Here is a 24,994-nt window from a genome sequence, read left to right as displayed (position 1 = left end):
TCGTACTCCACAGCTTGATCCCCTGGGCGTGGTCTTACTCATCCTGAGTTCCTAGAGGATAGGACCGGGCAAAGAGCCGGGTACACACTGCACCAGAACTAATACTCGACGATTCACAGCTGAAGGCAACTAGGCTGCTTCGCCCCGATCTCCGGCGTCCGCAAGATCCTATCTCCCACACAAGGCTAGCATTCGGCATAAGGAAGCTCCTGCGTGATTTTAAAAAGCCTTCCCTTAGATCTCCCTTTCAATCTTGGGCAATCAGCACTTTCCACCTCAGCTGTGTTTCCCTCCCGGGTGGGGGCGGCCCCGAAGCGCGGGGTCGCCCGGCACTACCTCCCTTCGGCCGCCGGGGGGCGGTAGACGTCGAAAAGGGTTGCGCATGCTCCGTGTGGGGCCTCGCGCTCTGCCTCCGCAACCGCCGAGTGACGGAGGCGAGTGCGTGGGGTTATGGGAAGTGTGGTTTTCCAGTCACTGGATCACTGGGGCACTCCCGGCTTGATCCCAGAGCGGGACTTCAGCTCCCGGCTGGCCGACGAGAGCGGGCGGGGACGCGAGGGAAGGGGGCGGGGCGAACGAAAGAAAAGGTGGGCGGGGCCAGGGGGAGGCCAAGCGGAGGGGGCGGGGCTCCGCCCGGCTGAGCCGCTGCCGCTGGTGGTCTCAGGAAGCTGAGGCGCGGGGCCCGAAGCCGAGAGGAACCTGGACGGCGTCGGGCGCGAGGGCGGGCGTCCCCGGAGTCGTAGCGCGGGAGTCGGCCGTCGGCACTCGGCCTCCCTACTTGCAGGTTCCCTCCCGGGACGCGGGAGAACCCGGAGCGCGGCGGGGGTGCGCGGTGGAGCAGGCGGGGGCGGCCAATGCGAAACTGGCTGGTGCTGCTGTGCCCGTGTGTGCTCGGGGCCGCGCTGCACCTCTGGCTGCGGCTGCGCTCCCCGCCGCCCGCCCGCGCCTCGGGGGCCGGCCGGGCAGGTGAGGTCCTGGGGCCAGGCGGGGCGGGCCGGGCGGCCGCTAGCCGGGGGGAAGCCGGCTCCGAACCTCCCGGCGGCTTCCTTCGCGGAGCTCCGCCGCGAGTCCCGGGCGGGGGGCGGCCCGACACGACGGTCCGCCGATGAAACAAACGGCCCTTTTCATCCTCGAGGCGTTAATATCGGGCAAACTTGAGGGCGCTTTTCTCGTTTCGCGTCTCGGCCGCTTCTCACCTCCTCGCGTTTCTTAATGGCCACAAAGCCGGTGCCCGCGACTGCAAGCCCTCCGGCTGTCCCCAGGCCTGGCCTGAGTCGCCCGGCGCCTGCCCGCCTGCCCGGGGAGCAAAGCCCCGCGTGTCCTTCAGCGCTTCAGCGGCAGCTGCTCACGCCCGGGGTCGGGCTACCAGGTTGCTTTCTTCCTCCCCAGGTGTTGGTTATTCGGTCAAGACTTTTGAGGTCTTCGGGCCGTGGATCACGTTTGTGCGTGTTTTAAAAGGTGGCTGTGTTTTGCTTTCAAGGAATAACTTTGAGAGTATACTGTACTTTGTGAATCCTTTGAAAACTGTGATGTAAGTCGGTTGAGCAAATCGAGGCATGGCTGCGAGTGGAGTTGTTCCTGGGAACTTGGTTTGCAAAAGCCTGTGAATGAAATGTACACGAAAATATCAGGTTCTTTAATGGTCTTCCCCATTTGCTCTAAAAGTTATTCTCTCGTGGGAAAGAAACCTTTGTTCGTGTTCACTTCACAGCCTGAGAAATAGAATGCTGTGCCCACAGCCCAGGGGGTTTTCTGTTGTTAATGAATTCCACCGCTCTGAAGACGTCTTCAGGTTTCCCTTTTTTTCTTGTTTTCTTTTTTAAGGGCTTGCCCTAGGACATGTAAAGAAGCCTAGAAGGCTGTTTTAAGATGAGGTAATAGTCGTTTTTGGTTTTTAACTACGTTGGGAGTTTTTTTCTTACCACTTCTCCCCAAAGACAGTTGCTTTCTTATGCAATATTTTAAAGAATAGTTGAATATTTGCAATTCTGAGATGGCTCTGTGCCTTAACTTAGAAGTAGAAAGTACAGAAACTTATTTGGCAGTCCTCAAAGCAATCTCACTGTTATAATTGGAGTTCTTTATTCTGGTAACTGTCTCTTAAAATCCTTTTCTATTAGAGAAGCCACAAGTTCTTTGAGAAGGCTGTTTGTGTGACCTGAATGGAATTAAGATACTATTTAAATGATTTAATGAGAGTGCAGTGTTACAGGGCATTTAACTTAACAGGTTAGGATTTTTTTGGTCTGTTTTGTTTTTTTAGGGTTTTGTAAATGGAGCTGAGGAAAGAGTGCTATAGATATATAGTGCTCTGTAACACCTGTTGGGTTTTGCATTTTACAAATTTCTTTTCTGTATGATGAGTGAGCTCTACTGGAATTTACTTGTAGAGCATACTTAGGATATTTATGACCTAAATATCTTTTAGGGTCCATAAACAAGCGAAAACCGTACGTTCAAGCTGAAAACTTAGTAGGCCTCCCTGACAATTTCTTATTTTTTTAAATTTATTTTTTATGTTTTTATACAATTTTAAAAGGTTACTTTCCATTTACAGTTATTACAAAATATTGGCTCTGTTCCCTGTGTTGTACAACACATCCTTGAGCCTATCTTACACCCAGTAGTTTGTCCCTCTCACTCCTCCACCCCTGTATTGCCCCTCCGCCCTCCACTGGTAACCACTAATTTGTTCTCCACATCTGTGAGCCTGCTGCTTTTTTGTTATGTTCACTGGTTTGTTATATCTTTTAGATTTCACGTGTAAGTGATACCTTGCAGGATTTGTCTTTCTCTGACTTATTTCACTTACCCTAATGCCCTCCAAATCCATCCGTGTTGCTGCAAATGGCAAAACTTTCTTTTTTTAAGGCTGAGTAGTATTTCATCGTGTGTATATATATCACATCTTCTTTATCCATTCATCTGTTGATGGACACTTAGGTTGTTTCCATATCTTGGTAATTGTAAATAATGCTGCTGTGAACATTAGGGTGCATGTATCTTTTTGAATTAGTGTTTCTGGGTTTTTTTCAGTTATATACCCGGGAGTGGAATTGCTGGGCCATATGGTAGTTTTTTGAGGAATCTCCATACTGTTTTCCACAGTGACTGCACCAGTTTACATTCTTACCAGCAGCGTACAAGGGTTCCCTTTTCTGCACATCCTCCCCAGTATTTGTGTTTTTTTTGGTGATAGCCATTCTGACAGGTGTGAGGTGACGTCTCATTGTGGTTTTGATTTGCATTTCACTGATGACTAGGGATGTTGAGCATCTTTTCATGTGCCTGTTGGCCGTCAGCATTTCCTCTTTGGAAAAGTGTTCATTTCTTCTGCCCATTTTTTAATTGGGTTGTTTGTTTTTCTGATGTTGAGTTGTATGAGCTGTTTATATATGTTGGATGTTAATCACTGATCAGTCATATCATTTGCAAATATTATATCTCATTTGGCAGGTTGTCTTCCTGTTTCTATCAGTGGTTTCCTTTGCTGTGCAAAAGCTTTTAAGTTTAATTAGGTCCCGTTTGTTTATTTCTGCTTTTATTTCCTTTATCTTAGGAGATGGATCCGAAAACGTATTGCTGCGATTTATGTCAAAGAGTGTTCTGCCAATTTTTTCCTCAAGGAGTTTTATAGTATCCAGTCTTACATTTACATCTTTAATCCATTTTGAGTTTATTTTTGTATATGGTGTTAGAGAATGTTCTAATTTTATTCTTTTACATGTAGCAGTGCAGTTTTCCCAGCAGCACTTATTGAAGAGACTGTCTTTTCCCCATTGTCTATTCTTGCTTCCTTTGTCATAGATTAATGGACCATAAGTGTGGGGGTTTATTCCTGGGCTCTCTGTTCTGTTCCATTGATGTATGTGTCTATTTTTGTGCCAGTACCATACCATTTCGATTACTGTAGCTTTGTAGTATAGTCTAAAGTCAGGGGTCCTGATTCCTCCAGCTCTGTTCTTCTTTCTCAAGATTGTTTTGTCTATTTGGGGTCTTTTGTGTTTCCATACACATTTTAAAATTATTTGTTCTAGTTCTGGAAGCTTTGTGGCTTCATATCCAACCCTTTTGCCCTTTGCCTGTGTGCCTGGAGCCAGTCCCACTGTGCTCACATTTTCTCCTGTAGTGATCACAGCTCCCAGCCCCAGTGACATTCCCTTTCCCTGTGTCTGCACTGGGTCTCTTATGTGTTTCCTTCCCCTCAGGTAGCCAGTCTTCCCCTGGGCCACTCCTGGAGGTGAGGGGGTTACCTTTTCCCAGTGTTTTTTATTTCTGTGGGGCTCACCTAAAAGTATTAAAAGTAACTTTGTAAAAAAATGTTTTTTCTTTTTGAGATAAGTTTTTCCCCCTCTGTCAGTGTTTCAGTGATACCTTATCTGCTGTCCTGTGAGACCAGGCTAGATTAAGGAAACTAGGAAGTAGACCTTGGAAAGGGCAGGGCTATTGGTGAGGAGATCAGTATTAGTTGTGTAAATTAACTTTGACTTTAGATGGATATTGTGCATCTAGTCAAATAATAAATAGAGTATTTAATCTAAGTGAAACCTTGCAGAGTCCTAACTTTCGTTTTGCACTTTTGGTACTTTCAAAACTAAAAACAGTAGAAGCATCTTGATTGTTGAAATTTCGTACAAATTCTTTTCTCTTTGTGTTGTCACCAGTTCAAACCAAAAAATTGGAGCATTTTTACATTTTAGTCCTTATCCCTTAAGCCTAGAGTGAGAGAGAAAACCCAAGACTTTGTTAAGTATTCTTCCCTTGAATTTACATTTTGAATTTTGTTTTTGTTCTCTTTTCTCTCCTGCCTCTTTGTCTGTCTTCAGTCTCATTAAGTCGTGGCAGGGAGATTTACCTCCCCTGAATGTTAAAAAAGGCCCTCGGCCCTCTGACTTGCAGTTGATTCTACAAATATTTGAGAGCCTCCTCTGTGCCAACTCCTGTTGTAGGTGTGGGATTACAGCAGTAATCAAGATAAAGTCCCTGCCCTCATGCAGTTTACAGTTCAGAAGGGAAAGCAGAATATAAGAAAATAGTTATTAAATATCATAGGGGAGAGTAATGTGTGGTGACAAAAATAAAGCAGTGTAAGAGGATAGAGAATGATGTGCTGCTGTTTTAAATAGAGAGGTCAGGGGCTTCCTTGGTGGTGCAGTGGTTAAGAATCCACCTGCCAGTCCAGGGGACACAGGTTTGAGCCCTGGTCCAGGAAGATCCCACATGCTGCGGAGCAACTAAGCCCGTGCGCCACGACTACTGAGCCTGCGGTCTAGAGTCCGCAAGCCACAGCTACTGAGCCCACACACGTAGAGCCCGAGCTCCGCAACAAGAGAAGCCACCGCAGTGAGAAGCCTGTACACCGCAATGAAAGAGTAGCCCCCCTCGCTGCAGCTGGAGAAAGCCCGCGTGCAGCAACAAAGACCCAACGGAGCCAAAAATAAATAAATTTATAAATAAATCAATAGAGAGGTCAGGGGAGGCCACTCTAAAGAGGTCACAGTTGGGCAGGAACCTGAATGCATGAATGAAGTGTGTCAGTCGTGTTAGTACGTGGTACTATTCTAATGTAGTAGCTCACCTTGAACAGGTGAAACCCAGTCAGGGGGAACAGCTGGTGAAGAGCCAGCAGATCTCCTGTTGTGAAATCCAGCACAACCAGGGGGTGAGGAGAGGAAAATGGAGGTGGAGACAGCCATTTGGGCTAGGGAATAAAGATACAGGATATCTTAATGATAACGTATTGGTTTGGGGTTATGCCTTAGCAGGAATTATTTAACAGTTAATTTAGAAAAATTATGTACCAAAAGAGGCTTCTCTTTCTAGGATATTTTGAAAGAAGGAAACTAAAGAGAAAGGAAAGAAACGGATCCATTCAACAAATGCTTAGAGCAGTCCCTGCTCTCAGGGTGCTCACAGTTAAACGGAAACCGACATGGGGCAAGCAGAAGGTCAAAGACAAATTGGGCTTGCTTTGCAGTTTCGCCTAGGGCTGCCTCGTCCAAAATGATCGCTATATGCTAATCTGGTCTCTGTGCTTCAGTTTCCTTATTTATGAAATGATGACCTCACAGGGTTATTGTGAAGATTCAGTTAATAAAACACCCAGAACAGTGCCTCATTCCTCGTGAGCACTCTGAATTTTAGAGAGGAATGGTAGTGTGGAGGTGGCTGATGTCCTTGCTAGTGAGGTGTTCGGGGAGGTATCTGAAATTGGTGAGAGCACGCTGGTACTGTGTATAATGATTGTCCTTATCAGTAGATATGTGGTGAACTTGCATGTTTTCTTCATTTTTAAGGTTCCTGCCTGTTTGTGGTTGGTGTCATGTGAGACATGCACATGAGAGTGGAAATTTTAGTCTAATTTTTAAGAATCTTTGGGCTTATTTTGAGCAGTCAGTTTTGGAGTCTTTAATAAACTTTTGGATGTCCACTTTCAGTGCAGAGTCTAGCAGGTTGCCAGACTCTCAGGATATACTACATATTAAAGAAGAGAAATGGTCATTGCCTTCAGGGAGCTTGTGTGGGGTTTTAATTATTCTTGACAGTATGAAGATTTGTTTATTGCTATATATTTGCCATCTAAAGCAGTGAACATAGGCAGTGCTCAGTTACTTGAAGGAATGAATCAAGAGGAGAAAACTGGGGAAGTATGAATGAGTTTGTCACCTATAGATTGTTCACATTCCACGATTTACATTTTTTCTTATAAAAGTAAAACAAATTTTACTTTACAAAGTAAAGTAAAAATTTACAAATTTTACTTTACAAAGAAAAATTTACAAATTTTACTTTACAAAGAAAAATTTTGAAATTATTTTTAAAAAAGGAAAGAAAAATGATCTATACTGGGCAATGTTTGAATGTATCAATACATATAAAACATGGTCGGGGGAATTATTTAGTATTAAAAATTCTTTTTTGATATATAATGTACATTCAGAAAAGTGCACGTAAATGTGAGCTTGATGTAGTTTCACAAACTGAATCACCCAGCTAATCAGCACGCAAATTAAAAACAGGAAAACTACCAACACCTTAGAAGCTTCCTTTATGCTCCCTTCTTATCACTGCCAGGAGTGGTACCCATGATCCTGATCTTCAGTGGCAGAGATTTGCCTGCTTTGTACTTTATATAAGTGGAACCAAATAGTATGTACATAGTTCTTATAGCCTGCTTATCTAACTTAATAAGATGTAGAACAGCATTTAATGAAATGCTTAAAACAATTTTAATGTCTGTATAGTATTCTAGCATATAGATACACCATAATTTATGTAACTGATGCCTTATTTGTGCATTCATGTATTTTGCAGTTTTTCCCTATTAAGAAACGACACTGTGATGAATAGAGATCTTTTAGTGCATCACTGATGATTTCCTTAGCCAAGGACAAAAGTTATACAATTCTGAGGTATTTGATGTATATTGGCAAAATTTACTGCAGAATACTATACCAACTTACATTCCTATTAGCAACATAGGAGAGTAGCAATTTCCTTGAAAAAACTACCTCTATCAAAACATCAGTCATTTGGGTATTATCATTTAAGAAAATATTTGTCAGTTTGAATGTAGGAGAAAACTGGTGTCTTATTATTGCTGTAATTCAAACTTGACTTCTAGTGAAGTTGAACCATTTTTTATAGGTTTGTTGGCTATTTGCATTTCTTTTTCTGTGAATTATTCTTTGTCTCATGTTCACTTCTTAGTTGTTTTTGTTTTTGTTTTTGTTTCCTGTTTTCAGACACCAGAATCAAACTAGGTACCCTGTACTTGCAACATTGAGCAGAGGATGATGAAAGTTTAGTGGGGGAACTGGAAAGCTGGGCAGCATTCTTACACAGCCTCCACTTTGAGGAGTTTTTGCTTGTTTGTTGGTTGGTTGGTTTGTTTAATCTTGGCTGTGCCACGTGGCTTGCGGGATCACGGTTCCCCAACCAGGGATCGGACCTGGACCACAGCAGTGAAAGCGGTGAATCCTAACCACTAGACCACCAGGGAACTCTCCACTTTGAGTTTTATACTGTGTGACACACTACTCACAGGTCTGTTGGACTGATTTACATTGATGGTATGTGGCAGAAGAAACCAGTATTTAAAAAAATTGAGATATAATTGACAAATTACATTAGTTTCAGGTGTGCAGCATAATGATTTGATACATGTATATATTCTGTAATGATCACCACAGTATGTATAGTTAACATCTGTCACCACACACAGTTACAAATTTTTTTTCCTGTGATGAGAACTTTTAAGACCCACTCTCTTTAGCAACATTTAAATACAGTACAGTTGTTGTTGTTGTTGTTTTGGTGTGTGTGGGGGGTCATGCCGTGCGGCTTGTGGGATCTCAGTTCCCCAAACAGGGATTGAACTCGGGCCACGGCAGGGAAGGCCCAGAATCCTAACCACTGGACCGCCAGGGAATTCCCTGCAATACCGTCTTGTTAACTATTGTCACCATGCTGTATGTTACATCCCCATGACCTATTTATTTTATAACTGGAAGTTTGTACCTTTTCACCCCTTTTACCCATTATGCCTACCCTCTACACCCAGCCTCTGGCAAACACCACTCTGTTCTCTGTATTTATGAGTTTGGTGTTTTGTTTGTTTTAGATTCTACATATGAATGAGTTCATATGGTATCAGCCTGTCTTTGTCCAACTTATTTCGCTTGGCGTAATGCCCTCAGGGTCTGTCCACATGGTTGCAAATGGCAAGATTTCCTTCTTTTTTATGGCTGAATAATATTCCGTTGTGTATAAGGAACACATTTTCTGTATCCCTTCGTCCATCAGTGGACACTTAGGTTACTGCCATGTCTTGGCTATTGTAAATAGTGCTGCAGTGAACATCCCCATGTTCACTATCATGCATATCATCCCCATTCATATGTCTTTTCTAGTGAATGTTTTCATTTCCTTCAGGTAAATACCCAGAAGTGGTTTTGCTGGATCATATGGTAGTTCTGTTTTTAATTTTTTGAGGAACCTCCATACTGTTTTTCATTTTTTAGTGGCTGCATCAATTTACTTTCACACCAACAGTGCATGAGGGTTGCCTTTTCTCCACCTTCTCGCCAACACTTGTTATTTCTTATCTTTTTCATAATAGGCATTCTAAGAGGTGTGGTGATGTTTCATAGTGGTTTTGATTTGCATTTCCCTGATGATTAGTGATTTTGAGCACCTTTTCATGTACCTGATGGCAGTCTGCATGTCTTCTTTGGAAAAATGTCTATTCAGATCCTCTGCCGAATTTTAAATGGGATTCTTTGTTTTTTGGTATTGGGTTGTATGAGTTCTTTGTATATCTTGGTTATTAATCAGATATATGATTTGTAAATATCTTCTCCTATTTGGTAGGTTGTCTTTTCATTTTGCTGATAGTTTTCTTTGCTGTGCAGAAGCTTTTTAGTTTGATGTAGTCTCACTTACTTATTTTTGCTATTGTTGCCTTTGCTTTCAGTGTCAAATCTAAAAAAATTATTGCCAAGACCAATGTCAAGGAACTTACTGCCTATGTTTTCTTATAGGAGTTTTATGGTGTCAGGTCTTACATTCAAGTTTTTAATCCATTTTCAGTTGATTTTTGTGTATGGCATAAGTTAGTTGGTTCAGTTTCATGCTTTTGCACGTGGCTGTCCAGTTTTCCCAACGTCATTTATCTAAGAGATTGTCCTTTCCCCGCTGTATATTCCTGGTTCCTTTGTTGTAAATGGATTGACCATATACGCATGGGTTTACTTCTGGGCTCTCTGTTCTGTTCTGTTGATCTGTGTGTCTGTTTTAATGCCAGTACTGTAGCTTCATAATATGGTTTGAAACCAGGAAGCATGGTATTTCCAGCTTTGTTCTTCTTTCTCTAGATTGCTTTGGCTTTTCGAGGTCTTTGTGGTTCCATACAAATTTTAGGATTTTTTTTTTCTATTTCTGAAAAATGGCATTGGAATTTTGATAGAGGTTGCACTGTATCTGTAGATTGCTTTAGCTAGTATGGACATTTTAACAATATTATTATTATTAGCAAGCATGGAATATCTTTTGTTTCTGTATTCTTCAATTTATTTCATCAATGTCTTATACTTTTCAGTGTACAGGTCTTTTACCTCCTTGGTTAAATTTATTCCTAGGTATTTATTCTGTTTGATGTGATTGAAATTGGGAGTTTTCATAATTTCTCTTTCTGATAGTTTATTACTCTGTAGAAATACAGCTGATTTTTGTATATTGATTATGTATCCTGTAACTTTACTGAATTTGTTTATTAGTTCTAACAGTTTTTTGGTTGAGGCTTTAAAAACCTATTTTTCAGTATTTCTGGAAGTAGAAGTTCTCTAAAAGGCCAGAATCTGCCGTGTACTCCTCTTCTGCAATAAAAAGAGAAGTGCATGTAAAAAGTAACACAGTTCAGTAGAGGCAGCTGAGATGTGGATGAGAAGCAGAGAGGATTGGCAGTGGCAGAGAGAGGTGGAATAAGATGAAAAAGTACTTTTCAGCGATAATCCATGAGGCTTTCGCATACCACATGGTTATCTTCGTGTCTATTGATTTATTTATTTTTAGAAAAATCTCATGGAGAGGTCTGGGAGGAACTATTAGGATAGCCTTGTAGGTCCAGGTGAAAGGTAAGAATTTGAACTGAAGCTGCGACTAGAATTAATGATAAAGAGAGAAATTTGAGAAAAATTTTAAAAAGATTTTGTCATTAAGAAAAGGTTAAATGATGTTTCATGTAATCCATCTCTAAAAGATTTATTTTGATTACCCGTCAAAAATAAGGCATTTAAAGGGATGTTTCAGTTATTTTGAAATTTTACTTTTGTGCAGCAACCTTGTTTTCTCATGAAGTCAAATAAATGAGGCATTTGGGGTGCATATAATTTTTGCTCTTCTAATCTTTTAAAGCTTTTTAATCTTTTGAGAAGACATTTTGAAACAGATGAAATAGAGTATCTAAAAGACTGTTTTCGGTATCAACTTTCTCTGATTAGGAAACTGAGGCACAAGGATTTAAGTAACTTCTTACTGATACTGTGCAGCATGTTGGCTGTAGAATCAATGTCAGATATGTCTGGTTACTGCATTTTCCTCACTCCTGTCTATAAAATGGGCTTACTGCTAATATTTCTTTGTGAAAAAGTCGGGGGAGGGACTAGGTTTTCACTGCCAATTTTACATAAGCATTTAAATTATTCTCCCTTGAAGAAATATCAACATGTCTTTGTTGTCTTTTGAATACCTAGATTCTATGGCATATAAAAACATTTCATTTAATACAGTAAAGCTCTGTGGCCTGCAGTAATTTATTTTTGGAAACATTGTGGGATCAGTTTCTACTGCTGAAGAAAGAGATGAAATGGGATCCCTAATGAGAGCTATATATTAGCTTGTAGCTCTCAAGCTTTGAAACTGGTGATGAAAAACAGGGACAAAGTATCTTTCCCTCTATCTTTCTCTAAGGACAGTTTTTTGGGGTGGGGGTGGTGTGCATCTTGTGGGATCTCGGTTCCCTGACCAGGGATTGAACCGGGGCCACAGCAGTGAAAGCCTGGAATTCTAACCACTGGGCCACCAGGGAACTCCCTCTAAGGACACATTTTAAAAATGTAATCCTGTCCATTAAATATGATAGTAAAAAATGACTTGTTCCTTGATTTTTTTTTTTTTTTTTTAACTAGAAATGTTTCCCCTCCTTCATCCTTTGCACTATTCAAGTGATAAATATTTGCTGGCTGTAGAATTTATTGGCATGAATAAGAGTTCTGATTCTTTCCAGCATGGTAGTCCTTCAACTTCATCTCCCAAACTTAATAACTAATATTCATGTAGGACTTCACCTTTGACAGCACATTTGTTGTTGTTGTTGTTAGTTGCCATTGAATGCCCACTCTTTGCCTGCTACCAAACCAGAACCTTTATACACATTATATCATTTAATTTTTACAACTCTATGAGAAGTATTATTACACCCATTTCTACTTAAGGAAACTGAGGCTCAAGGAGTTAAATAACTTTTATAGCTAAAATAAAAAGCCAGCATTTTATAATTGGCTCTTACTGCCTACTATTGTATGGTTTATGCCACATTGACCTTCCAAACTGATTCTTATCAGAAAAGTCTTACTTGTTTTGAAGAATTTACATATGTACTTGGGTGAGCACGAATACATACATAGGTGTGGAAGCAAAAAGACTCTGCACCAAAATGTTAGTAGTGGTTATCTCTGGATGGTGAGTTTTATGAGTGCTTTAGGTTTTTTATTCTTTGTATTTATTTGTATTTTCTGCAAATATGAACATGTATTTATATTACCTTGTAATAAACATTTTTATGTTACATATTGAACTTAACAGTAATTGAGAAATGACATTTCTGATTTACTATTGCTTATTTCTAGATCAGTTGGCCTTACTTCCCCAGTGGAAATCTAGTCATTATGATGTGGTAGTTGGCGTGCTGTCAGCCCGCAATAACCATGAACTTCGCAATGTGATAAGAAGCACCTGGCTGAAGCATTTAGTACAACACCCAGCATTAAGTCAACGGTACGTTCCTTTTTTTTTTTTTTTGGCTGCATTGGGTCTTTGTTGCTTCACGTGGGCTTTCTCCAGTTGCGGCGAGCGGGGGCTACTCTTCGTTGCAGTGCGCAGGCTTCTCATTGCAGTGGGTTCTCTTGTTGTGGAGCACAGGCTCCAGGTGTGCGGGCTTCAGTAGTTGCAGCGCATGGGCTCAGTAGTTGTGGCACACAGGCTCAGTAGTTGTGGCACACGGGCTTAGTTGCTCCGCGGCGTGTAGGATCTTCCCGGACCAGGGCTTGAACCCATGTCCCCTGCATTGGCAGGCAGATTCTTAACCACTGCACCACCAGGGAAGCCACAACGGTAGGTTTCTTGAGTTCACACCTTGCGTGACGTATTGAATGTGTTCTGAAAAATCTCCTCTTGGAGAGTCAGAGATGTTAATTCAGATATGTGACCTCTTTTCCTCAGAAATGACTATTTCATTTTGCTTTTCCTCCACGTAGTTGAGCCCAAAAAGTAAATTTAACCAAGATTTTAAGCCAAAAGAGATATACTTAATGTTTTTCAGCTCTGTATCATTTGGTTGTGTGTGATCTGCGGTTTGTATAGTTTGCCATACTCTTTTTGCCAACCACCCTTCCAGGCCTGAGCTTGGGTAGCACGTCACACGTTGACATTAGATGGCTCGGTTGTTGGTTAGGAATGCAAGGCCTTAGTCTTCTCAGGGAAAGCAGCCTCTGAAGATTATATAGTGAGGGACTAGTGGAAGTGAAGCATGGAAGTCTGGACTTCTAGTTATGTGACGATTCTTCTCTGCTTATGCGAAGTCACTGATAAGCAGAGAAGGCCCTCAGGATTGCATTCAGCTGGCATGCTTGTGACTGAGTAGCTATACGGGGGAATCACAATTGTGAATTTCTTTGTCACCAGTAGTGAACATTTATAGATTTCCTATCTTACTCATAGCAGCTTTTTTTTTTAACATCTTTATTGGAGTATAATTGCTTTACAATGGTATGTTAGTTTCTGCTTTATAACAAAATGAATCAGTTATACATATACATATATGTTCCCATATCTCTTCCCTCTTGCATCTCCCTCCCTATTCCACCCCTCTAGGTGGTCACAAAGCACCGAGCTGATCTCCCTGTGCTATGCGGCTACTTCCCACTAGCTATACATAGTGTATATATGTCCATGCCACTCTCTCACTTTGTCACAGCTTACCCTTCCCCCTCCCCATATCCTCAAGTCCATTCTCTAGTAGGTCTGTGTCTTTATTCCTGTCTTACCCCTAGGTTCTTCATGACATTTTTTTTTTCTTAGATTCCATATGTATGTGTTAGCATACGGTATTTGTCTTTCTTTTTCTGACTGACTTCACTCTGTATGACAGACTCTAGGTCCATCCACCTCACTACAAATAACTCAATTTCGTTTCTTTTTATGGCTGAGTAATATTCCATTGTATATATGTGCCACATCTTCTTTATGCATTCATCCGATGATGGACACTTAGGTTGTTTCCGTCTCCTGGCTATTGTAAATAGAGCTGCAATGAACATTTTGGTACATGACTCTTTTTGAATTATGGTTTTCTCAGGGTATATGCCCAGTAGTGGGATTGCTGGGTCATATGGTAGTTCTATTTGTAGTTTTTTAAGGAACCTCCATACTGTTCTTCATAGTGGCTGTACCAATTCACATTCCCACCACCAGTGCAACAGTGTTCCCTTTTCTCCACACCCTCTCCAGCATTTATTGTTTGTAGATTTTTTTGATGATGGCCATTCTGACTGGTGTGAGATGATATCTCATTGTAGTTTTGATTTGCATTTCTCTAATGATTAATGATGTTGAGCATTCTTTTATGTGTTTGTTGGCAATCTGTATATCTTCTTTGGAGAAATGTCTGTTTAGGTCTTCTGCCCATTTTTGGATTGGGTTGTTTGTTTTTTTATTATTGAGCTGCATGAGCTGCTTGTAAATTTTGGAGATTAATCCTTTGTCAGTTGCTTCATTTGCAAATATTTTCTCCCATTCTGAGGGTTGTCTTTTGGTCTTGTTTATGGTTTCCTTTGCTGTGCAAAAGCTTTGAAGTTTCATTAGGTCCCATTTGTTTATTTTTGTTTTTATTTCCATCTCTCTAGGAGGTGGGTCAAAAAGGATCTTGCTGTGATTTATGTCCTAGAGTGTTCTGCCTATGTTTTCCTCTAAGAGTTTGATAGTTTCTGGCCTTACATTTAGGCCTTTAATCCATTTTGAGCTTATTTTCATGTACGGTGTTAGGGAGTGTTCTAATCTCATACTTTTACTTGTACCTGTCCAGTTTTCCCAGCACCATTTATTGAAGAGGCTGTCCTTTCTCCACTGTACATTCCTGCCTCCTTTATCAAAGATAAGGTGACCATATGTGTGTGGGTTTATCTCTGGCCTTTCTATCCTGTTCCATTGATCTATATTTCTGTTTTTGTTCCAGTACCATGCTGTCTTGACTACTGTAGCTTTGTAGTATAGTCTGAAGTTAGGGAGCCTGATTCCTCTAGCTCCATTTTTCGTTCTCAAGATTGCTTTGGCTATTCGGGGTCTTTTGTGTTTCCATACAAATTGTGAAATTTTTTGTACTAGTTCTGTGAAAAATGCCAATGGTAGTTTGATAGGAATTGCATTGAATCTGTATATTGCTTTGGGTAGTAGAGTCATTTTCACAATGTTGATTCTTCCAATCCAAGAACATGGTATATCTCTCCATCTATTTGTATCATCTTTAATTTCTTTCATCAGTGTCTTATAATTTTCTGCATACAGGTCTTTTGTCTCCTTAGGTAGGTTTATTCCTAGATATTTTATTGTTTTTGTTGCAATGGTAAATGGGAGTGTTTTCTTGATTTCACTTTCAGATTTTTCATCATTAGTGTATAGGAATGCAAGAGATTTCTGTGCATTAATTTTGTATCCTGCTACTTTACAAAATTCATTGATTAGTTCTAGAAGTTTTCTGGTAGCATCTTTAGGATTCTATATGTATAGTGTCATGTCATCTGCAAACAGTGACAGCTTTACTTCTTCTTTTCCGATTTGGATTCCTTTTATTTCCTTTTCTTCTCTGATTGCTGTGGCTAAAACTTCCAAAACTATGTTGAATAAGAGTGGTAAGAGTGGGCAACCTTGTCTTGTTCCTGATCTTAGTGGAAATGCTTTCAGTTTTTCACCATTGAGGACGATGTTGGCTGTGGGTTTGTCATATATGACCTTTATTATGTTGAGGAAAGTTCCCTCTTTGCCTACTTTCTGGAGGGTTTTTACCATAAGTGGGTGTTGAATTTTGTCAAAAGCTTTCTCTGCATCTATTGAGATGACCATATGGTTTTTCTCCTTCAATTTGTTAATATGGTGTATCACATTGATTGATTTGCGTATATTGAAGAATCCTTGCATTCCTGGAATAAGCCCCACTTGATCATGGTGTATGATCCTTTTAATGTGCTCTTGGATTCTGTTTGCTAGTATTTTGTTGAGGATTTTTGCATCTATGTTCATCTGTGATATTGGCCTGTAGTTTTCTTTCTTTGTGACATCCTTGTCTGGTTTTGGTATCAGGGTGATGGTGCCTCGTAGAATGAGTTTGGGAGTGTTCCTCCATCTGCTGTATTGTGGAAGAGTTTGAGAAGGATAGGTGTTAGCTCTTCTCTAAGTGTTTGATAGAATTCGCCTGTGAAGCCATCTGGTCCTGGGCTTTTGTTTGTTGGAAGATTTTTAATCACAGTTTCAGTTTCAGTGCTTGTGATTGGTCTGTTCATATTTTCTATTTCTTCCTGATTCAGTCTTGGCAGGTTGTGCATTTCTAAGAATTTGTCCATTTCTTCCAGGTTGTTAATTTTATTGGCATAGAGTTGCCTGTAGTAATCTCTCATGATCTTTTGTATTTCTGCAGTGTCAGTTGTTCTCCTTTTTCATTTTTAATTCTATTGATTTGACTCTTCTCCCTTTTTTTCTTGATGAGTCTGGCTAATGGTTTATCAATTTTGTTTATCTTCTCAAAGAACCAGCTTTTAGTTTTACTGATCTTTGCTATCATTTCCTTCATTTCGTTTTCATTTATTTCTGATCTGCTCTTTATGATTTCTTTCCTTCTGCTAACTTTGGGGTTTTTTTGTTCTTCTTTCTCTAATTGCTTTAGGTGCAAGATTAGGTTGTTTATTCGAGATGTTTTTCTGTTTCTTAAGGTAGGATTGTATTGCTATCAACTTTCCTCTTAGAACTGTTTTTGCTGCCTCCCATAGGTTTTTGGGTCATCGTGTCTCCATTGTCATTTGTTTCTAGGTATTTTTTGATTTCCTCTTTGATTTTTTCAGTGATCACTTGGTTATTAAGTAGTGTATTGTTTAGCCTCCAAGTGTTTGTATTTTTTACAGATCTTTTCCTGTAATTGATATCTAGTCTCATAGCGTTGTGGTCGGAAAAGATACTTGACACAATTTCAATTTTCTTAAATTTACCAAGGCTTGATTTATGACCCAAGATATGATCTGTCCTGGAGAATGTTCCATGAGCATTTGAGAAAAATGTGTGTTCTGTTCTTTTTGGATGGAATGTCCTATAAATATCAATTGTTTAATTTATCATTTAAAGCTTGTGTTTCCTTATTTATTTTCATTTTGGATGATCTGTCCATTGGGGAAAGTGGGGTGTTAAAGTCCTCTACTATGAATGTGTTACTGTCGATTTCCCCTTTTATGGCTGTTAGTATTTGCCTTATGTATTGAGGTGCTCCTATGTTGGGTGCGTAAATATTTACAGTTGTTAAATCTTCTTCTTGGATCGATCCCTTGATCATTATGTAGTGGCCTTCTTTGTCTCTTGTAATAGCCTTTATTTTAAAGTCTATTTTGTCTGATATGAGAATTGCTACTCCAGCTTTCTTTTGGTTTCCATTTGCATGGAATATCTTTTTCCATCCCCTCACTTTCAGTCTGTATGTGTCTCTAGGTCTGAAGTGGGTCTCTTGTAGACAGCGTATATATGGGTCTTGTTTTTGTATCCATTCAGCCAATCTGTGTCTTTTGTTGGGAGCATTTGATCCATTTACATTTAAGGTAATTATTGATATGTATGTGCCTATTCCCATTTTCTTAATTGTTTTGGGTTTGTTATTGTAGGTCTTTTCGTTCTCTTGTGTTTCTTGCCTAGAGAAGGTTCTTGAGCTTTTGTTGTAAAGCTGGTTTGGTGGTGTTGAACTCTGTCAGCTTTTGCTTGTCTGTAAAGGTTTTAATTTCTCCATCAAATCTGAATGAGATCCTTGCTGGGTAGAGTAATCTTGGTTGTAGGTTTTTCTCCTTCATCACTTTAAATATGTCCTGCCAGTCCCTTCTGGCTTGCAGAGTTTCTGCTGAAAGATCAGCTGTTAACCTTATGGGGATTCCCTTGTGTGTTATTTGTTGTTTTTCTCTTGCTGCTTTTAATATGTTTTCTTTGTATTTAATTTTTGACAGTTTGATTAATATGTGTCTTGGCGTGTTTCTCCTTGGATTTATCCTGTATGCGACTCCCTGTGCTTCCTGGACTTGATTAACTATTTCCTTTCCCATATTAAGGAAGTTTTCAGCTATAATCTCTTCAAATATTTTCTCAGTCCCTTTCTTTTTCTCTTCTTCTTCTGGAACCCTTATAATTCGAATGTTGGTGCGTTTAATGTTGTCCCAGAGGTCTCTGAGACTGTCCTCAGTTCTTTTCATTCTTTTTTCTTTATTCTGCTCTGCAGTAGTTATTTCCAGTATTTTATCTTCCAGGTCACTTATCCGTTCTTCTGCCTCAGTTATTCTGCTATTGATCCCTTCTAGAGTTTTTTTTTTTTTTTTTTTTTCTGTACACAGGCCTCTCACTGTTATGGCCTCTCCCGTTATGGAGCACAGGCTCCAGATGTGCAGGCTCAGCGGCCATGGCTCACAGGCCCAGCTGCTCTGCAGCATGTGGGATCCTCCCGGACCTGTGTCCCATGCATCGGCAGGCAGACTCTCAACTACTGCACCACCAGGGAAGCCCTAGAGTATTTTTAATTTCATTTATTGTGTTATTCATCGTTGCTTGTTTCATCTTTAGTTCTTCTAGGTCCTTGTTAAATGTTTCTTGCATTTTGTCTATTCTATTTCCAAGATTTTGGATCATCTTTACTATCATTATTCTGAATTCTTTTTCAGGTAGACTGCCTATTTCCTCTTCATTTGTTAGGTCTGGTGGGTTTTTATCTTGCTTCTTCATCTGTTGTGTGTTTTTCTGTCTTCTCATTTTGCTTATCTTACTGTGTTTGGGGTCTCCTTTTTGCAGGCTGCAGGTTCGTAGTTCCCGTTGTTTTTGGTGTCTGTCCCCAGTGGTTAAAGTTGGTTCAGTGGGTTGTGTAGGCTTCTTGGTAGAGGGGACTAGTGCCTGTGTTCTGGTGGATGAGGCTGGATCTTGTCTTTCTGGTGGGCAGGTCCATGTCTGGTGGTGTGTTTTGGGGTGTCGTGGCCTTATTATGATTTTAGGCAGCCTCTCTGCTAATGGGTGTGCTTGTGTTCCTGTCTTGCTAGTTGTTTGGCATAGGGTGTCGAGCACTGTAGTTTGCTGGTTGTTGAGTGAAGCTGGGTGTTGGTGTTGAGATGGAGATCTCTGGGAGATTTTCGCCGTTTGATATTACGTGGAGCTAGGAGGTCTCTTGTGGACCAGTGTCCTGAAGTTGGCTCTCCCACTTCAGAGGCACAGCACTGACTCCTGGCTGCAGCACCAAGAGCCTTTCATCCACACGCTCAGAATAAAAGGGAGAAAAAGTAGAAAGAAAGAAAGAAAGAAGGAAAGAAAGAAAGAAAGAAAAAAAGAAAGAGGATAAAAGAAAATAAAGTAAGATAAAATAAAGTTTTTAAAAAATAATTATTAAGAAAAAAAATTTTTAAAGTAAAAAAAAAACAAAAACGGATGAATAGAACCCTAGAACAAATGGTGGAAGCAAAGCTATACAGACAAAATCTCACACAGAAGCATACACATACACACTCACAAAAACGAAAAGGGGAAAAAATAATAAATCTTGCTCTCAAAGTCCACCTCCTCAATTTGGGATGATTCATTGTCTGTTTAGGTATTCCACAGATGCAGGCACATCAAGTTGATTGTGGAGCTTTAATCTGCTGCTTCTGAAGCTTCTGGGAGAGGTTTCCCTTTCTCTTCTTTGTTCGCACAGCTCCCGGGGCTCAGCTTTGGATTTGGCCCCGCCTCTGCGTGTAGGTCGCGGGAGGGCGTCTGTTCTTTGCTCAGACAGGACGGGTTAAAGGAGCAGCTGCTTTGGGGACTCTGGCTCACTCAGGCCAGGGGGAGGGAGGGGCACGGAGTGCGGGGCGGGCCTGCGGTGGCAGAGACCAGCGTGATGTTGCACCAGCCTGAGGCGCACTATGCGTTCTCCCGGGGAAGTTGTCCCTGGATCCCAGGACCCTGGCAGTGGCGGGCTGCACAGGCTCCGGGGAGGGGAGGTGTGGACAGTGACCTGTGCGCGCACACAGGCTTCTTCGTGGCGGCAGCAGCAGCCTTAGCGTCTCATGCCCGTCTCTGGGGTCCGCGCTGTTAGCCGTGGCTCGCGCCCGTCTCTGGAGCTCCTTTAAGCAGCGCTCTGAATCCCCTCTCCTCGCGCACCAGGAAACAAAGAGGGAAGAAAAAGTCTCTTGCCCCTTCGGCAGGTCCAGACTTTTCCCGGACTCCCTCCCGGCTAGCCGTGGTGCACTAACCCCGTGTAGGCTGTGTTCACAACGCCAACCCCTGTCCTCTCCCTGCGCTCCGACCGAAGCCCGAGCCTCTGCTCCCAGCCCCGCCCATCCCGGCGGGTGAGCAGACAAGCCTCTCGGGCAGGTGAGTGCTGGTCGGCACCGATCCTCTGTGCGGGAATCTCTCCGCTTTGGCCTCCGCATCCCTGTGGCTGTGCTCTCCTCCGCGGCTCCGAAGCTTCCCCCCTACTCCACCCGCAGTCTCCGCCCGCGAAGGGGCTCCTAGTGTGTGGAAACCTTTCCTCCGACACGGCTCCCTCCCACTGGTGCAGGTCCCGTCCCTATTCTTTTGTCTCTGTTTATTCTTTTTTCTTTTGCCCTACCCAGGTACGTGGGGAGTTTCTTGCCTTTTGGGAGGTCTCAGGTCTTCTGCCAGAGTCCAGTAGGTGTTCTGTAGGAGTTGTTCCACGTGTAGATGTATTTCTGATGTATCTGTGGGGAGGAAGATGATCTCCGCGTCTTACTCTTCCACCATCTTCCCCTTGAGCCACTCATAGCAGCTTTCATTCCTTTTCAAGACAGGTTTCTCTAGTTCAGGATCGCAATGATAATAGAACCTATTACCCAGCAAGTGAAAAAAAGGCCTCGGAGTCATCACTACCATCAGAACCACCTTGAAAACCTGCACTTCCTCTAGCCTTTCCCATCTCAGAAAGTAATGACCCATCTCTTGCAGTTGCTCAGATGAAAACTTTGGTGTCTGAGCTGTGAGGGAGGAGTGAGTCCCCTTTATTGCATCTGTAAGGGTCGCTCCAGCACGGCAATGGGAATTACACTTGGAGAGGCATTGGAAGTGAAAGGATCTGTCATGCTCACAGGTCCTAGAGACGGAGGCCCGGCACACCACACAGGGGGCCAAATGGGAAGAGGGTCCAAGGAGCGGGCTCACCGAAGCAGGCGGGGAGCCGAGAGAGAGTGAGGACCCGTGGGCAGGGGTCTTTATTTGGGGTCAGGGTGGAGAGGACAAGGAGAAGGTGCGAGGTATTTCACTGTTGGGTTTGAATGTCACAGGGTCACTGTAAGGGGAGGGCAAGAAGGGGAACTTGTGGCAGGGACCAGCCTTGTCACCCGAGTAGACCTGGTCATCGGGGCGGGATGCTTCAGCCTGTTTGTGGGGATGTTGAGGTGTCAGGAAAATATGAGGTTTTTACAATTTACAGTACAGTGTTATCTTGATCTTTCTTTGTCTCATATGCCACATCGGATCCATTAGCATATCTTCTCGGCGCTACCTTACGTTGTATCCAGAATCCAACTTCTCAACACCTTCACCACAGCTATCAGAACCACCATCCTGGTCTAGGCCACCATTACCCCTCACCTAGATTATTGCAGAAGCCTCCGTATCTGAATTTCCTGCTTCCGCCTTTGATCCCCTGTGTTTTATTTTCCATACAGTGGCCAGAGTGATCCTTTTAAAATTAGTCAAATTATGTCAGTTTTCTGTTCATATTCCTCCACTGACTTCTCTTCTTGCTCAGAGTGAAATCCCAGGCTTTACTGTGGTCTTTGACCTTATCTACATCTACTTTCCGGCCCTGGCCACCTCACTGTGCTTCAGTACCCTAAATGTGCTCCTGCCTCAGGGCCTTTGCACTTGCTGTTCCCCCTGCCTGTACCATTCCTCCACTGCATGTCCTCATGGCTCACTTCCTCACTTTCTTCAGGTCTCTGTTTAGATATCATAGTGCTATTCCAACTCTGTCTTCCCTTACTTGACTTTATTTTTCTTTATAATACATATCACCAGCTAGCATGTTTATTATATTTAGTTGTATATTTATAAATTGTCTTTCCTCACTGGACTGTGTTTTATGATCATAGGGGCTTCAGCTTTTTTCATTGATGTATTTCCAGCACCTTGAACCTAACTTGGCACAGAGTAGGACACTCAAAAGCTATTGAGGGAATGACTCAGAGCTAAATATAATGAGTAGAATTAACATTCAGGCATTCACCAGTAATTTATTTGTTATCATAGCATTCTTACTTTAAATTGAGTAAGCTTGTTGATTTGTTTTATAAAAATGATGGGATACCTATATAAAAGTAGATATTAGCCGGAAACTTCTTCCTGGGGCAGAGTAATTTTGTGGCTCTAGTAAAACTATTGAAGATAGCTTAAAAAAACAAATTTGGTAAATATCTGCAATAATTTAACACATTTATTCATTTCTGTTTATACTTTTATTCTAAATGCTAGTTGTTTATAAAAGGTATTCTGCCTTAATTGGCCGTTCGTAAAAGAAACCGTTTTCATTTCTGTGGTTATGGCTTACTTTCAGGTCTTGCATTTCACTGAAGGAGCCAGACTCCACATATATTTCAAGGATGCTATTTAATTAAAAGCCTTTGTAGTGAAGCTGTAAGTTGTCAATTTCACAAGTATTTATTAAGTATCCTCTGTATACAGGTAGTATACTATGTATAGTAGAATACATAGACAAATACCATATAGCCTGAGTCTTTATGGAGGCTTGGAGTTTAGTAGAAGGAAATAGATGTAATAGTGTAATAAAATGTTATATGTGCTGTGAATTAAATAGATACAAAATAGCTTGGAGTGTTTGGGAAATTCCATACAGTTCTGTGTATCTGGAGTGCAGAGATTATGGGGTAGGGAGTATATGTGTTTGTGGGTGAGTGTGAGAGAGAGCACTTAGGGAAGGAAAGAGAAGCAGAGAGAGATTATCATATAAAAAGGAAAGAAGGGAGGGCTTATAACTGTTACAACTGTTAGAGGTAGGCAGTGACCAGATTGTTCAGAACAACGTGTTGAGAGTTCAGGGAGCCAGTGAGACCTTTTTAGCTCAGCCCCTTAGCAGTCCTTGTCTAAAGTGGTGACCTTTTAAGGAAATAAGGTAATTGAATGTAGAACGAGGAAGAGGACTCTAGGATGGTTGCTAGCTTTCTAACTTGGAGAATAATGAAATCATTAATCAAGACAAAATGTATTGATACTAGATGAGAAGAGCAGGTTTCTTGGGGAAGGAGCTTAGTTGTGATTTGTTGAGTTTGAGGTATCTGCATGTACCTGTGCTGGTAAATGTTTATTCACTGGCTCTCTGAAGAAAAGCATGCTTATACGTATGTATATGTTTATTATAAATTTTATTGATATGAAGAGTGGAGCACATAATTGACAGATAATAGGTATATAATGCTCTCTATTATAACTTCCATATTGATTCTCAGAATGCGTCATTGTTTGCCAGACTTCTGTGTCTATAACCAACCTGTGGCTGCGGTTGACAAGAGTGTAGTTCTGACATGAATATTTCCTTTAAAGATTAAGACTAAAGTGACAACTAAGGTATGTGACAGAACTCTACTCATAGTCAATGAAGTGACGTCTTTGCTGAATCAGATGATAGGTTTTGAACAATGGAAGAGTATTTCCTCAATTTTTTGTACTGTTCACAATGGAATGGCCACAAACATGTCACATTTTTAAGTTTGATCTGCAATACTAACATTTTCTCCATCACTTTAAGTCTAGACAATCAACAGAACAATAAATCAAACCCTTATTTGTAGTGCTTGCCAGTTTCCATGCTTTAAGTGTTCCCACCATGGCCAGTTTCAAGCGACTAATGTGATGTCTCTGAACACAGAGTTGGGGAAGATAGGCAGTGGCACACCATTATAATATCCCCATCATACAGATACAGTGGATACATATAACATCAGAGATGATAGAGAAATAAATAAGAAATGATGAATTTGAGCATTTATTTCCTTTGTTTTTAATATAATGTATTTAATTGTAAGTTTATAAATTTAATTTTTAATAAAAGCTGTGCTTAATAACCAGCTCACAAAATTCTTGAAAATTTTGCAGTTGGCCCTCATGACCCAGTAGGAGCAAGCTGTAGTACACAGCTGTCTGTGGGCCGTCTAGGTGAAGATGTACAATGAATTCATGGATCTTTTCCTTAGAAGTTGGGTCTAAACTAGAGATGCTAATTCAGGAATCATTCCCAGGCTGGTTGAAGCTTTGGGGATAGAAATTGTCCAGGGAGAGCAAGTGGAAAGAGTGAGTCGAGTGAGAAGGATCCCAGGGCAAAGCCCTGGGGGAATATCCACTCTAATGGATGAGCTGGGCAGGAAGAGCCAGGGATCCCACTGAGCAGGGCCACGTGGAGAAAGAGAGCTTTCTAAGGAGACCTGCATTGTCGAGCCCCAGAGAAGTCAAGTAGGGAAGGGTTGAAGAATGTCTGTTGACTGAACAGCAGATTGCTAGTTGTATTGGTGGTAGACATCTCAGTGGAAGTGGTGGGTACTGAAGCTAAAACTTCCATTTTATAAAATGAGTGGGAAATGAGAAACCAGAGGCTGCAGTTTTAGATGTTCCTTTGTAGGACTTCACTGTAAAGGAAGTGATGGGGACAAGGACGGATGGTAGGTGGATAGAAATTAATGTCAGACTTCATCGTATTTATAATGTGTAGGGAAGGAGCCATGGGTTACAGGTGGCTAGTGAAGCAAGGTCTACGAGAGGAGGGGTCCTCTTCTAGGGTAGAAAGACTGCTCAAGCAAAAGGAACACTTTGTGAAATAGAAGAAAGCGAGTGAAGGAGATTGCAGGTATAGATGTGTTTTTACGTGTGGGCATGAGAAGTTGTCTTTACCGTAGTTTGCTGTTAAATGGCATGAGCATTTGCTGGTGGCCAGGCC

At 41.5% G+C, this 24,994-nt stretch overlaps 1 protein-coding gene across 4 annotated transcripts in view; it reads left to right on the top strand.

Annotated features, from left to right (window-relative positions):
* The first annotated feature begins 623 nt into the window (after window positions 1-623).
* B3GALNT2 (beta-1,3-N-acetylgalactosaminyltransferase 2) overlaps window positions 624-24,994 on the top strand; it is a 57,891-nt gene continuing 33,520 nt past the window's right edge. The window contains exons 1-2 of one of the 4 annotated variants that reach the window (XM_089897434.1): window positions 624-966; window positions 12,408-12,555. In XM_089897434.1, coding sequence (XP_089753560.1) covers window positions 855-966; window positions 12,408-12,555 — 260 coding nt within the window. In that variant the 5' untranslated portion in view covers window positions 624-854. The remainder of the gene's footprint in view (window positions 967-12,407; window positions 12,556-24,994) is intronic. The other 3 variants (XM_022553153.3, XM_022553152.2, XM_022553151.3) reach the window with 3 other exon arrangements.

The sequence above is a fragment of the Delphinapterus leucas genome, chromosome 16 (assembly GCF_059928025.1).
Source record: "Delphinapterus leucas isolate spDelLeu-1000000601 "Yukka" chromosome 16, BTC_Dleu_Yukka2, whole genome shotgun sequence".
Lineage (NCBI taxonomy): Eukaryota > Metazoa > Chordata > Mammalia > Artiodactyla > Monodontidae > Delphinapterus > Delphinapterus leucas.
The sequence above is the reverse complement of the archived record's forward strand: the minus strand, read 5'-3'. Positions and strand labels throughout refer to the sequence as shown.